At 33.9% G+C, this 14,350-nt stretch overlaps 1 protein-coding gene across 4 annotated transcripts in view; it reads right to left on the bottom strand.

Annotated features, from left to right (window-relative positions):
- Positions 1–1,689: 1,689 nt before the first annotated feature.
- The window catches only part of LOC101891546 (progestin and adipoQ receptor family member 3), a 50,719-nt gene continuing 38,058 nt past the window's right edge, over positions 1,690–14,350 (bottom strand). For 3 of the 4 annotated variants that reach the window (XM_059126666.1, XM_059126667.1, XM_059126668.1), the window contains 5 exons: positions 8,941–9,141; positions 3,533–3,637; positions 3,179–3,463; positions 2,919–3,107; positions 1,690–2,864 (listed from right to left, as the gene is read on the bottom strand). In XM_059126666.1, the coding sequence (XP_058982649.1) occupies positions 2,634–2,864; positions 2,919–3,107; positions 3,179–3,463; positions 3,533–3,637; positions 8,941–9,141 (1,011 nt within the window). In that variant the 3' untranslated portion in view covers positions 1,690–2,633. The remainder of the gene's footprint in view (positions 2,865–2,918; positions 3,108–3,178; positions 3,464–3,532; positions 3,638–8,940; positions 9,142–14,350) is intronic. The other variant, XM_059126669.1, reaches the window with a different exon arrangement.

The following is a 14,350-nucleotide window of genomic DNA, read 5'->3' as shown; positions in this document are numbered from 1 at the left end:
TCAATGAAATACATAGTGTTTCAGGTTATAACGGATAAAGGGAAGCTTTCCAAAAGTCTACGTCATCTATCAGACTTAAAGCAATGTATAAGTCAAAACTAGAGGAATAACCCAAAGACGAATATTTGTTAGTGTAGGGTAATTCCCACCCAATTTATAAGAATAAATAATATTCAAATAAATTAAAATGAAGCATAAGTGCTTTGTGTATTTCAAAAAATTGTATGTTCATTTGTTTACATGAATATAAAGATTTGTTAAAATAAAATAAAAATAAGTAAATATTATGTGAACTTAAGTTTTTCTATTCGCCTAAAGTCATGCAATTATATTTCACGTTGATTTCAACTTTAAATGTATTCAAGATCGCCACCAAATCAAAAGAAATGTTTGAAATGGTTAATACAACAGATGGAGCTACATTTTTCGACGGAGAAGATGCTATCTCGAAATCATAGATGTCGCTGTATATGTTTTGGCTTATATTTGACCACGAAAATAATATAGGCGTCCATCCATCATACTATGGAGGATATATAAGCTTTGTCATTCCGTTTATAACTCCTCGAAATACTCATGATAGACAATTGTAAGTCGATTTAACGATGTTCGTCTGTCTTTTTGTCCGTCTGTCTGTCGTAATCACGCTATGATTTGAACACATTGAGATAGAAGGCTAAAATTTGGCTCACCTGGCAGGTTAAGTTCGTAAATGGGTCATCCGCGCTTTCATATAGCTCCCATATAACGTTACCTCTCGATATTCTCCGGTATTTTCATGATTTTAGCGACATTATTCATCGAAATTTTTTCAAATTTCGTATTCAAAGTTTGTAATGGGTTCCACGTCTTCGTATTTAAAGTTCGTAATGCAAGAATTGCGTATGCAGGTTCACGTTTTTGTTGGCCCCCATATAACGGTACCTCCCGATATTCGGTATTTTGATGAATTTAGCCACATTTTCAATAGAAATTCTTCACAAGGGGTACTTTACACCCTGGAAGAGAATGAGAACATAGGTCCACGATATCATATTCCCCCATACAACAGTACCCCCGATATTCGATATTTTGATGATTGTAGCCAAGTTTTTCAATGGAATTGTCTGAAAATCCACACAAGTGGTTCCTTCTGAGTACTTTATACCCTGGAATAGAATTGTCTATATAGATCCACGATATAGTATATCCCCCATATAACTGTACCTCCTGACATTCGGTATTTTTATGAATTTAGCCACATTCTTCAATGGAATTGTCTGAAATTCTACACAAGGAGTTCCGTTTCAGTACTTTACATTCTGAAAGTGAATTGTCTATATAGGTCAACGATATTGTATAGTGAATGATATTCGGTATTTTGATAATTTTAGCGATATTATTCACCGGAATTGAAGTTTGAATTTTCGTGTTTGAAGGTCGTAATTGATACTACGAGTATAGCCGATGTTAATGTCAAAATTATTTATGCAAGACCAAGTTTCTGTACGAAGCTCCCATATAACAGTCTTCCTCTGGGCAGTATTTTTTGACGGATTTTTTTTTTTTTTTTTGAACATTTTCAAGTTTCTTCAAAATGGTGGAGGGTATTAAAAATTCGGCCCTGCCGAACTTATCTGCTTTTTTACTTACAATTAGTAAGTTCTTTGCAAATGTCGTCTGCATAGAATAAAATAAAAACCCGCTATATTATACTATTCACTATTATTCGTTTATTCCATTTTATTTAATTTCCTATTAAAATTACAATCATTCGCAAATATACAACACTTAAATTTATTTTAAATTAGAAAAGAAAGAAATAACTGAGAAAAATTTCCTTGAACTGCTTTTAGCCCTGAAGATCCACAAATGGGCTAAACCATTTTCGTGGCTACCGCACTCTCTTAGACTTAAATATCAAGGTAGAAATAAGGAGGTCGACTAACTGAGAGTGGCATTCAATAGTTAAGAGAGTGGCTAACTGACTGACGGATGGATTAATTGATCGCATGCTTTGAATATGGGGAATTATATAGTTCCAATACTAATAGTCAATTCTATAATAAGGGACCTAAGCCCTGTTATACAAAAATCAACTCAAAATTAACCAGGTATGTACTATTGTTCTTTCTTTGTAATAACACACATTGCAATAACAATAGTAATGATTATGATGATGGTAATAATAATAATAAAAATTAACCAAACTAAATTAAATTATTTTAAGACTACAGTTTCATTACAATATCGTTTAATGGTTTTGGGTTTTTGGCGGAAATCGAATGTTTCCAGTTGGAGATCCTGCCTTCAACATAAGAGGTCGCACCAAAAAAATTAATAAATAAAGCAGAATTAGAGGGCTTATGAAATGTCAAATATATGTATAATAACTGGAACAGCTGTCACTTATTTCTTTCACCATAATTAATATAATCGTTCAGAATGAAAGTGATATTAGATATCCGGCCGCAAGGAACAACTGGACTAGACGAACATGTTTTGTTTTCTTCCCATTGTTGTTAATTTGAATCTTCTTCTTCTTGATTTTTGGTATATTCTCTCAACACGTTCTGTTCTGATGGCATGAATCTTTTGAATGAATGTTCTATGACAGAATCCGAGACATCAGCTTGTTGGCCTTCTTCTCCTCCTCACGTCAGTATGGGTCCATGGCAACCGTTGTTTAAACGATATTCAGCATAGACCAAACCGGTGTTGTGCCAGTGATAGAAGGCGGCCAAAATGAATAGATGCCACCAGTTGTGTGAGTGACCAATGTAGTCAACTTTACCAGTTAGCCAGCGTTCGGGAATCTTGGCTGCATATATCACAAAGGCAATGGCACACAAGGCATACATGATGATGACACGGGGAACCATTAGCTGCAAAAAATCAACATTAAAATACATAATTTTCAATGAAATAAAAATACTTACCCTCACAAGTTCATTTTCCAAACCACCCATGACCACGGTCCAATGGCCCAGTGGTATAACACCATAGGCTGCCCATGTAAATAGCACCGCTATTTTTGCATTAAGGGAAACATTTAATTTGGGAATTTGTACAACCATAGCTAGGGCGAACATGCTCAAAGCAATCACAGAGTAAATTATTCTAAGATTCTGAAAAGGGTAACGAAATCATTTTTGGGTTAATAGGCTATCCCCTAACAAAACCGATTAATATCGCCCACCTTAAAACACCAAAAAGCATAATACATGCTACTTATGTAGATGGCCACCAGGGACAACGATATGCCCAAATAGTCCACCGACAGAAATAGCTCATAATGTTCTTCAGATTTACACGAGAAGATGTGATAGATTGAGGATAGCAGCATGCACAGGCAGAAGCATATCAAGAGGCACACAACCAAAATCTGATCCTCCAGTTCCGCATGAATCTTCAGGAATTGAAAATCGAATATGGTCAGACCAATAAATAATATACAACCGCATAAATGACTCCATATATTGATCTGAAAACGAAAAAGAGGGGAATGGGAAAGTAGAATATTTTAAGTCGAAATCAGATGACGGTTCCTTACCGTTTCATTTGTCCACCAGAACATACTCTGCAGACATAGCTTTGTGGAAAGGAATGTACGATAACCATGTCTTATGTAGGGATTAAATTTAAGATGATCAGGTGCCTGAAAAGAGGAAGAGAAGAAATTGAATTAAAATCAGACTTTTAGATTATACAAACTATTTGAGGTTATGTGAAAATAAAACATCAACAGACGGATTTAAGTTTGGCCGGACCTAACTTTTTATAACCTCCACTATGGGGAAAAGAAACCCTTAACAGTTGTTATATATCTTTTAAGGGTTTCTTATTTATACTAAAGCCTTAAAAATCTGTAGTCGAACTAAAACGAAAAGCGGGCATCACATCTAAGGAGATTACCTACAACACAAGAATCAACAATTTGGCAATTTCCGAAAAAAATAAAATCCATTAAAAAATCTGTTAAAATCTTAAAAATACGGAATGTAGAAGTATATTAGGGTCTATACGACGACGTGGACCTGAAAAGGAAACTTTTTTCAGAAGCTATTACGACATTCAAATGCGAAACTTGAAAAAAAACTGCTTATATTGTAGCTAAAATATTCAAAATACCGAATATATGGAGGTACCATGGGGGCTATAAAACGTGGACCTGCACAGACAATTTTCTGGCATAGGCTGTAGTATTCATTACGAGCTTCAAATACAAAATGTGAAACAATTCCGGTAAATAATGTCGCTAAAATCAACAAAATACCGCATATCGGGAGGTACTGTTTTATGGGGGCTATACGAAGACGTGGACCTACATGGCCCATTTTCAATACCAAAAGTCCTTCAGACATAATACACATTTGAGTAAAATTTTATCAACCTACTTCATTTCGTTCGGAAGCTAGAGTGATTTCTATAGACGGACAGACGCACGGACATTGCTAAATCGATATAGAATTTTATGCTGATCAAGAATATATACACTTTGTGGGGTCTAAAATGTATATTTCACCATACTATGGTGGAGGGTATAAAAATGACAACTCACATGCATTTCTGCCTAAAAAAGTTTCTGGCCTGTAAAATAACGCGTTTTTATACCCTCAGCAATATGGCTATATAGGGAATATATCATTTGATCCTAGGTCTCTTTGGATCAAATCCGTTTCAGGACATTTAGAGCCGATGTCCGTCCGTCTGGCTGGCTGGCGCGCACAATAACTCTCGAATGGAACAACCGATTTGGCCCAAACTTGATACATCGTAATATTATTGCCAAACTTAGATCGAGTTCGGAGATGAGCAATATCGATCAACTTCTTCTGACCACAAAAGGTCAAAAATTTCCAAATAATTCAGCAAATAATTTACACTACATAACAAGAAAGGATCATCCGATGTTTTTGAAACTTTTCAAATTTTAATATTTGTATCACTTCTAGGTCAGATGATAAAATAGATAATATCGGCTCACTCCATCAAGTACCTTCCCCACAAAGGGTCAACACTTTAAATATTCATATCTCCTATAAAAGGTATTCGCACACCTCCATATCTCTACCAACCCAAGACTCCTTCTGGTATCTCTCCCAAAACTGGTCAAAATTTTGAATAATCATGAAGCTCGTAAAACGCGAAATGAGCATCCGATTCCTCCCAAACTCGGCAAATTCCAATATTTCTATCAATACCAAGTGTAAAAATGGAATATATCGGACCACTTCTTCTAGTACATGTAGGCAGAACTATCCTCTGGTAAAGTTTGAAATATTGGACAATCTATATCTATAAAATGTTTGTACCTTCTTCAAACATTTCTTTCCTTTATATATATATATTTTTTTTTTTCAATTCACACTTTTTATAGAACAAGAATTTAGGCCCTGATCTGACTTGTGTATAACGATTGTAGTTAGTTGTCTTTATCAGTCCCTACGGCTTTGAATCAATCCAATTTTTCATTCGTAAGATACAAAAAGTCTATTATACAAATATGTGCAATTTTTATGCAACGCACAAGCCTCCGCCGCAATTTCAATGTCAAATATATATTTGTTTGGCCAAAGTCAATATATTCAAATTATTGTAAGTTGGCCGAAAGAATTTTGCCAACTTAAGTCGCATTGACACCTTTGCCAATTGGCATCCAAATATGTTAGTTGCTGTTTAAGGCCAGCGACGATTTCCATACTAGATCGGTTAACATAAAACCATGCGTATGTGGCTATGTATGCATATGATGAGGTGATCTTCACCTAAATCGGAATGTCGAACTCTTTAGTTTCGCACGCACAAAAAAACTTTAAAAAGTTTTTTGTAATATCAGCATGGGGGGGGGTGATTGGCTGGTAGCGGTAGGGGTATATGATGATCAATGGTTATTCCATTTTCAATTCGCATTAGCCAAGTTCATGCTAAAAATTTATTGTTGTTCTTATTGTTGACACATTCATTGGCAAGCTTCATTAACGAACCCTGAATTCATTGATTTGTTAGTATGCCATTGGCTGGGTATTCCATGAAGTTGTTGTCGTTGTTGCACTGCATTAGTTATTCATTTACACCATTAATGCTAAATTATTAACATAAATATTAAATAAAACTTACTACAACAATAACAATAGTCCAAGACAAATGGAATAAGTTTAGGTATGGCACAAACATGGACTTCGCAGCGATTTACGTTACACGCTTGTCGAACTGTCCCGCAGGCAGACAGACACATGTACGCATCACACTTAAGTGGACGAGCAGTCTGACAGAGGGCCAGACTTTGATTTGCAAAACTAAATCAAGGTTAACATTATTAACAAAGAGATTTTGTTTAGCTATTGTTGGTGTTGTAGTAAACATTTTATTGTTATTGTTTTTGGCTTTGACTTTGATTTAGCGATTTATTTTCTGTTTTGTTTTTGCATTATTTTGGTTAGTGTCCAAATCTAAATAAAAAAGTTTTGAAATTGGCTGGTATTTATTCGCCTGTAAGTTGGGTAAAGAAGGTATTGTATGTATGTAGCATTTGTTTTCTAAATTAACTTAACTTGGGTGCAGACGAACTCGTGTATTTTTTATTCACTGTATTTTTTGGTTTATAAATAAATGTGTGCATTAGTGTGTGTGTGTTTTTCTTTTTGAATTTCGGCACAACCCTGTGACCCATTGCTGGGTGTTGGGGTAATGACTATTTCAAAAACGAAATATTAATTTAAATTTATGATTTTTTGAGACAAATTTAAAATTGGTAAGTGTCTTTATATAGGGTCGTGATAACAATTGGCCTTTGCGTCTGGTTGTTTTTCTGCATATCATTTGATTTTTTCAAACTCACACTTTTTTTGGATAATTAGCGTTTAAATCACAGATAGGGAAATTAATGAAAGATATATTCTTAAGAGAATTTTAAAACAACTTTCCTGCTTTGAATTTTAATTACTTTCCGTCGTGTTGTTAGGTATTCAAAACAAATTTAACACCTAAGTTGCAGTCCATTTTACAGCTAAATATAATTGTGACCAGTAGAGCGACTGATGCTGCAGGAAATTTTTATATATTCTTTTTTATGGTCTATTTGAACCCTATTCAAACACAATTCTGGCCCTAACCCCATAAAAATTTCGTGAACATCGCACGATAATTGCGACCTGTATATAATACCCTCTACATATAGCGTTGCAGGGTATAGAAAAACTTTACAAAATGTATTGTAAGTCGAATTAAAAAAATCGTGCGATAAAAAAATATGACAATAATTGAAAAAATGTAACAAAAATATTTACTTTTTTATTGTAATATTTTTACGCGATTTTCTTAGATATTATCTTTGTCTGGCAAGAGACCATTCTGAATTGATGAGAATTGTGAAAATCTGTCCAGTGGTTCTTGACTTACATGCCGAATAACTAGGATCTATTTCGTTTACATATATATTGTACCTATTTTACTACATATCCGATATCACCATCACTGTAATGGTCAGAAGTGACTATTTAATGTATATAGGTCATAGTGTTGCAATGCGAGATCGCAATTCTAGTGAATTTCAAATTTAAAAATTGTCCAATACCCTATCCCAGCCGTTATCAACTGATTCAATTACCAAGAAACGACATTTCATTTTAATACCTCCCACCTTGAAAAGGAGGGTATATTAAATTTGTCATTCCATTTGTAAGATCCTCAACGTGCTTTTAAAACATTAAAAATGTGAGAAGTGCGCCTTCTAAGAACACCATTAAGCGTTTATACGAAAACTTTTCGACTGGTAAGGCGAGCCAGTGTTGAGAGGTCCCCAAGAACATCCCAAAAACACCGTTCTCAGCAGTTGGGCATGGCTCGGTCCACTTTACAACGGATTATTCGCATTGATTTGCATTTGTTCCCGTACAAAATTCAATTGACGCAAAGAATGTCGCCTGCGGACAAGCCTCGTCGATTGGAATGAGCCCAAAGAGTCATGGGTCCGTCGACATACATAGGTTCACGTGTTGGTATAGCCCCTATATAACGATACGTGCCGATATTCGATATGTTGATAATTTTTGAAACATTTTTCCACGGATTTTCTAAAAATTGGCATTTGTAGCTCATAATGGGTCCTAGCCCGGTGGCAGAACATTGAATATTTAGTTCAGATTTGGATATAGCTCCCATACATATATTCAACCGATTTCAGGTTAATTATGCACTAAATAGCCAATATCAGCCCAAATGACCGGAATATTGGTATATCCGACCGAATGAAAATCGGTTCAGTTACAGCTATAGCTCCCATATATATGTTTCATCCGATTTGGTGTTTAAGTCCCTCGCATTCGTAATATACATTCGAAATGATATTTGGTACCAGAAATCAGATACAGCCCAAAAATACCTCTGCCAAATTTTATCAAGATCGGTTCAGATTTGGATATAGCTCCCATATATATCTTCAACCGATTTCGGGTTAATTGTGCACTAAATGGACAATATCTGTCAAAAATTTCTAAACTTTGGTACATCCGACCGAATTCAGTTTAGAAGCAAGTACATCAAAATTGGAAAAAATCGGTTCAGATATTGTTATAGCTCCCATATATATATTTCATCCGATTTGGTGTTTAAGTCCCTCATTTGACAACAATATTTGGTACCAGATATCTTATAGAGCTCTATAACAATGTTATTTGGTATAAAAGATAAAAATGTCACCGTCAAATTTAGTGAAAATAACTTCAGAATTGGATATGCCTCCCATATATTATACATTTTCTCTGAAACCAACTTATAACTTCTCTACATCCAAATGTTGATAGGTGGTATGATCTACTTCAAATAATTTGTTTTAATACGGAAGTTCTAAATATGCATAGTGGTGTAGGGTATTATATAGTCGACTCAGCCCGACTTTTGACTTTTCCTTACTGGTTTTACTGTATATATGCATATTTTTACCTGAGAAGAAATACTTACATCTTCAAAATTTAGCAACATTTTATTCTTCATGTACTTTCCAGTGTCATCGACCTGAGAATCGGATTGGATGTGGCAACAACCGTTACGTTGTTGCAGCGATGTAACAGCAGTGGGTGAGCCATGGCCCAAAACATTTGGCTCTTCATTATCCGGAAATTGATGTGCGTCTTGTGAAGAGGCATGTTTAGGACCTTCATTCTACAAAAAAAAATAAAAAAAAAAAAATAAACAGAAACATAGAAGGAAATAAAATTAATAACTAACGGAAAGAATAGATGAAGAAGAAACCAAAAAAATAATATATGTTAATTAATAAACTCACAAATACTAAAGGAAAAATAATAATCTATCTATTGACAAACGATGAAAAATGAACTCTTCGAAAGCTGGCATATTTAATTATGTTGCGGAAGAAACTCGGCGGTTGCATACTTGAGTTCCGCAAATTTGCATATAAAATCTCCTCCAAATTTAGCGATAACGTTTCACGTTTCTCTGCCGACACGTTTTGGTGAATTCTTTTTAGTACAGTTTCAGCCAAAGAAATTTAAAACCAGTTGAATTCTTGAGTTAAAAAAAAAATCGATGCTTCCTTTTTAAATATGCTAATGTCTTTCTTTGGACTCGACCTTTCATAAAAAGTTTTGATTTAAAAAAAAGAGCCTACTAAATTTTTTAGCGACATTTAGGTGGGGGGGAGTTATCTCATAAAGTTGAAAGAGCTGACTATTCTTCTGTGATGGTAATTTGTATATCTTTAAAATATATAATAACCTCTGAAATATATGGGTTATTACCCCCATAAGATTTCAAATATCAAGGTCGAAACATCAGCCTTTTTATCAGCAGTCGAATTTGATGACCTGTAAAGCCTTGCCTTCTTATTTCTTTTATGGCGAGAGGCTGTGCCACAACATGTTACTAATTTTGCTGATGTTCATCATTTTATGATCTCCATTGATATGATGCTTCCTACTAAATTGTCAACATAGATTCGTATTACGTAAACAACTACCTATAACACAATACCTTCCGATTTCACAAAATTTTAAATCGTTATATGTTGATGGAGACTATAAAAAATTTACTTGTTTTCATTAAACCGATTAAATTAATTTATTTGTACAAGAATAATAACAATAAATTCAAATAAGTAGTATCATTATTTAGGAACTTTTTTCATTTGAATTATTTTTTCCGTACACATGCTATAGCATAGCATGCTCAAGTACCATGTATTAATAATTATATTCTTTTTGTAGTTTTATATTTATGTTTTTGTTTTTTATTTATATTATTCTTTTTAGCTACAAAATAAACAACATTTTTATTTATGTTCTTTGTAATCGCAACAAAGCTGCTACTCATTCAAATGGTTTTAGGGTACAGCAGTCATAGAGAGAGGGAGGGATTTTCGAGAGAAAAAAATAACACAGTTACATTAAATGACGTTGCCGCCTCAAATCTCGATGAATGCATATTTCCGGCAACAACGACTGCACTTGTTTATGTTTTTGTTTTTGCTTTGAACAAAACAAAAAAAACAAGAATAACCTCGTCGTCATCCAAAAGTGGGTGTGTGCGAATTGCGTTGCATAATTTTTGAAGTAGTTGTTGTTGTTTTTAATTAACACAGTATTGAACAATTAGTAAATACCAAATAAATTACACTAAACACAATAGACGGGTATAGTTTACAACCGTTATGTCAAAGTTGTATTAGATCTACATATTTACTATGGATCGCTTTTTAGAGCCTATATCTAATCATTAAAGTAAGAAGAATCCAGGATACGAAATGGCAATAATCAAGTGCAAATGAATCTAGAACCCTCGAAATAGCTAGCCATATTACCAATCCAATGTGATTCAGAATTAATTTTTACTGGCCAAACCCCTTAATTCTCTGTCGTCAAAATTTTGAAAGGATTCCATTTTCAAAACTAAAGTTTTTCTTAGAACAGACATGAGCTTTCACCGAATTTTAATTTGAAGCCAATTTCCTTTAGCTCAGGTGAGACAGGTGAGCTATTCTTAAGTGAATTATATTTTATAAAATTCGTGAATTTTCTAATATAAAAGATCTTTTCTCGTCCCATCTCTCACAAAAATATAACATTTTGATTAACAATTTTTGGCATAGAATTTAATATAAGTGTTCGATTTTCTTTAATACAAATATTGTTATCAATATTAGATAAAGTGTTGCAGTTTAATTCCATATTCCACTGTTTCTAGTACCTCCCGAACAAAATGTCGGAACGTCGTAGTTTTATATCAGACTCAGGTCAGATGTGAAATGGACAACATTTGGGTCATTCCTTTGGTACATTTCCCATAAATGGTTAATATTTTAAATAATTATAACGTAGGCTGAAGTATTTTTAAATAAACGGAATTGCACTGAAGGTATGCATATATTGGTAAAACCAACTGATACTTTATAATTTGTTATACCCTCCACCTTGAAAAGGAGGGTATATTAACTTTGTCATTCCGTTTGTAACATCCCTATATATTCATTGCAGACTCCATAAAATATATGTATTTATGATAAGCATAAAATGCTAAGTCGATTTAACGACGTCCGTCTCTCTGTCTGTCCGTTTGTTGATTAATGATCTGACGTAGAGCTCCAAAATTTGGCTGAACAATTTGTATTGTGTCTATAATGGTTGGTTTAGGTACAGCCACCATATAACGGTAACTCCTTATATTCGGTATTTTGATGACTTTTGCCACATTTTTTTACGGATTTGTTTAAAAATTTATATTTGTAAGATATAATGGATTCTGGCTCCGGTGGCGAATCATTGTATATACAGGTCCACGTTTTTGTATAGCCCCCATATAAGGGTTCCTCTCGATATTCAGTATCTAGATGATTTTCTAAAAATTGGTAGCGAAACATTGTATATATAGGTTTATGTTTTGGTATAGCCGTCATATAACGATACCTCCCGATATTAGGTATTTTGATGATTTTTGCCACATTTTTTCACGAATTTGTCTAAAAATTGTTATTTGTAGGTCATAATGGGTTCTAGCTCCGGTAGCGAAATATTCTATGCATAGATCCACGTTTTTGTATAGCCCCCATATAACTGTACCTCCCGATATTCGGTATTTTGATTATCCTAGTCACATTTAGACACGATATTGTTTAAGAAGATTTGATAGATGGCAATCCTTGAAGTGTAAAATTGCCTATGTAGGTTCCCGTCTTGGTACAGCCCCCCAAATGTTTTTTACGGGTTTTTGTAAAGTTTGCCACTCGCCATATGGTTATTGTCGAGCGGGGCCAAATACCAATGATCAGAAAATTGTGACTGAAATACTTGCCTTATTAAGGCTTCTTTTGTGGATGAATGGATGTTAATTTCCCTTACGATTTGAACTCTTAATTGTTATTTAAAAGGTCAACTAATATTCTTTGTACAATAATCACGGGTATTTGAAACTTAAAATAAGTCACATGTTTTCTTTCGTTTCAGATAATTACAATTAACCAACATTTATATATTTTAATTGTAACCATTTTGTTTTAATTGCCGATGGCAGGTCTAGAAAAAAGCTAACAACGCAATATAACTTATCAGAAATGCGTGCGTAAATGTAAAATTGCTAATAATTATTATAATTATTTCGATTCAAAAAAGAGCGAAAATTGCACACAATTAAGTTGATTTTTATAGCATTTGATTTCTGTAACTATTAAATTTGTTTCTTGACCCAAACTTCTGTCTCATGCAAATTTCTTGGATGTCTTTCAATTTAATTGAAATTTGATCACGTTACATTGGTATCAACGATCATGGATGGAGCATGAGCTTTTCTATATGGTCACAACATTCCACAATGCGCTAAATAATCGCACTCTGGGTTTTCCATTATTTTATTAATCTTGGAAATATTTGCTTGAATTGGCTCAACCGAAAGGGGTGATATAATGCTTAAAAACCGCACAACAATCCCACTAAAGTATTGGATAAACACTTGACGAAAAAAATATTTTTTCTAAGTGATCCCCAACACCAGCCCAGCCACATTAATGCCAATAGTGTCAATTACATTTCAAATGAATTTACACTTTGAGAGAACAAATACCGAACAGAAAATGCAAAAACAACAACAGCACTAACTGTAAACACTTTGAGAAAGTACTTAATTTTCACAAGATTTGCATTTGGTAATGTATTTTGTGGCGACATTGTTTATTTGACACTAAAACGTTCAAGGAAATTTATTAAAACGATCTATGTAAATAGCAACAACAACAATGGAATACTATTATTAAATTTCAGGAAGTACTTAGTTTTTAATTAATGATGGTAAATTTAGCTTGAATCGGGTTTCCATCTTTGGTAAGGTATGTCATTATAATTCCACCCTTTGAAGCGGAGAAATGGTAGAGGGGGGGTAAGGTTCTTAAAATCAGTAAAATACCCTTTTTGGAAAATGGTAGTGATTTCCTTGGTTTAAAAATCACTCGATATTTCTTCCATTTCATCTGTTAGTTTAGAATTAAGGATGTTATTTATTTGGTTTGCAACAATAAAAATGTAAAATTGGGGAAATTAAAAACTATTGAGATAAACAATTTTCATGCAAAAAGTAAAAATAGTTGTTCTGTAACTTTAGACTACTATTTTCATTTTGGCGGCAACTTTCCCACCGGTATATTAGTTTTTACGATTTGTGATACAGGATGGAGTTGGTATAATCAATGGATTTCAAGGAATCTTAATCTAGAAATATGAAAAAATGTGGATGTGGGATAACTTGTCCTTTCTATTTCGGTCACTTAGCGATGTAAAGTTAAATTAACGCCGATACACGTGCCTTCAATTTTTAGCTCTACTTTCATAATGTTCTGAATTATTTTTTGTATTGTACATTGTTATTATTATACCCTACAAAACTATTTGTTGGGATTAATATAAGTTCGATTGGGCCAAAAATTATGTAACACCTCGAAATATTGGTCCGGCAAATAGAAATGTATGTATGGATCTCTCTATCTCGCCGTGCTGAGTCGATCCAGCTATGTATGTCCGTCCGTTAATTTGTAATCACGCTACAGGTCGCAATTATGGTCCGATCCTTACGAAATTTTAGCATGGGTTAGGGTCGGAATAGAAGCCTATTTAGGGGTTGAAATGGGCCAAAAACAGGAAATATTCCTCATTTTACACTTGCTCTACAGACCACATGCATGGAGTTATAGGCTAGGGCTGGGCAGAAGCCTATTACTTTGGATGATCATCGCATAATATTTACCGGGGTAAATTTACCCTAACCTAACTAACCCTAAACGCGAATATTTTTAATCCCGGCAAAACCAGAAACGCAAGAAATCGTTTCTAACCATTATATTGGTGCTGATATCAGATATATATCAAAATTG

The sequence above is a fragment of the Musca domestica genome, unplaced genomic scaffold (assembly GCF_030504385.1).
Source record: "Musca domestica strain aabys unplaced genomic scaffold, Musca_domestica.polishedcontigs.V.1.1 4, whole genome shotgun sequence".
Lineage (NCBI taxonomy): Eukaryota > Metazoa > Arthropoda > Insecta > Diptera > Muscidae > Musca > Musca domestica.
This window is presented reverse-complemented; position numbering and strand designations above follow the sequence as displayed.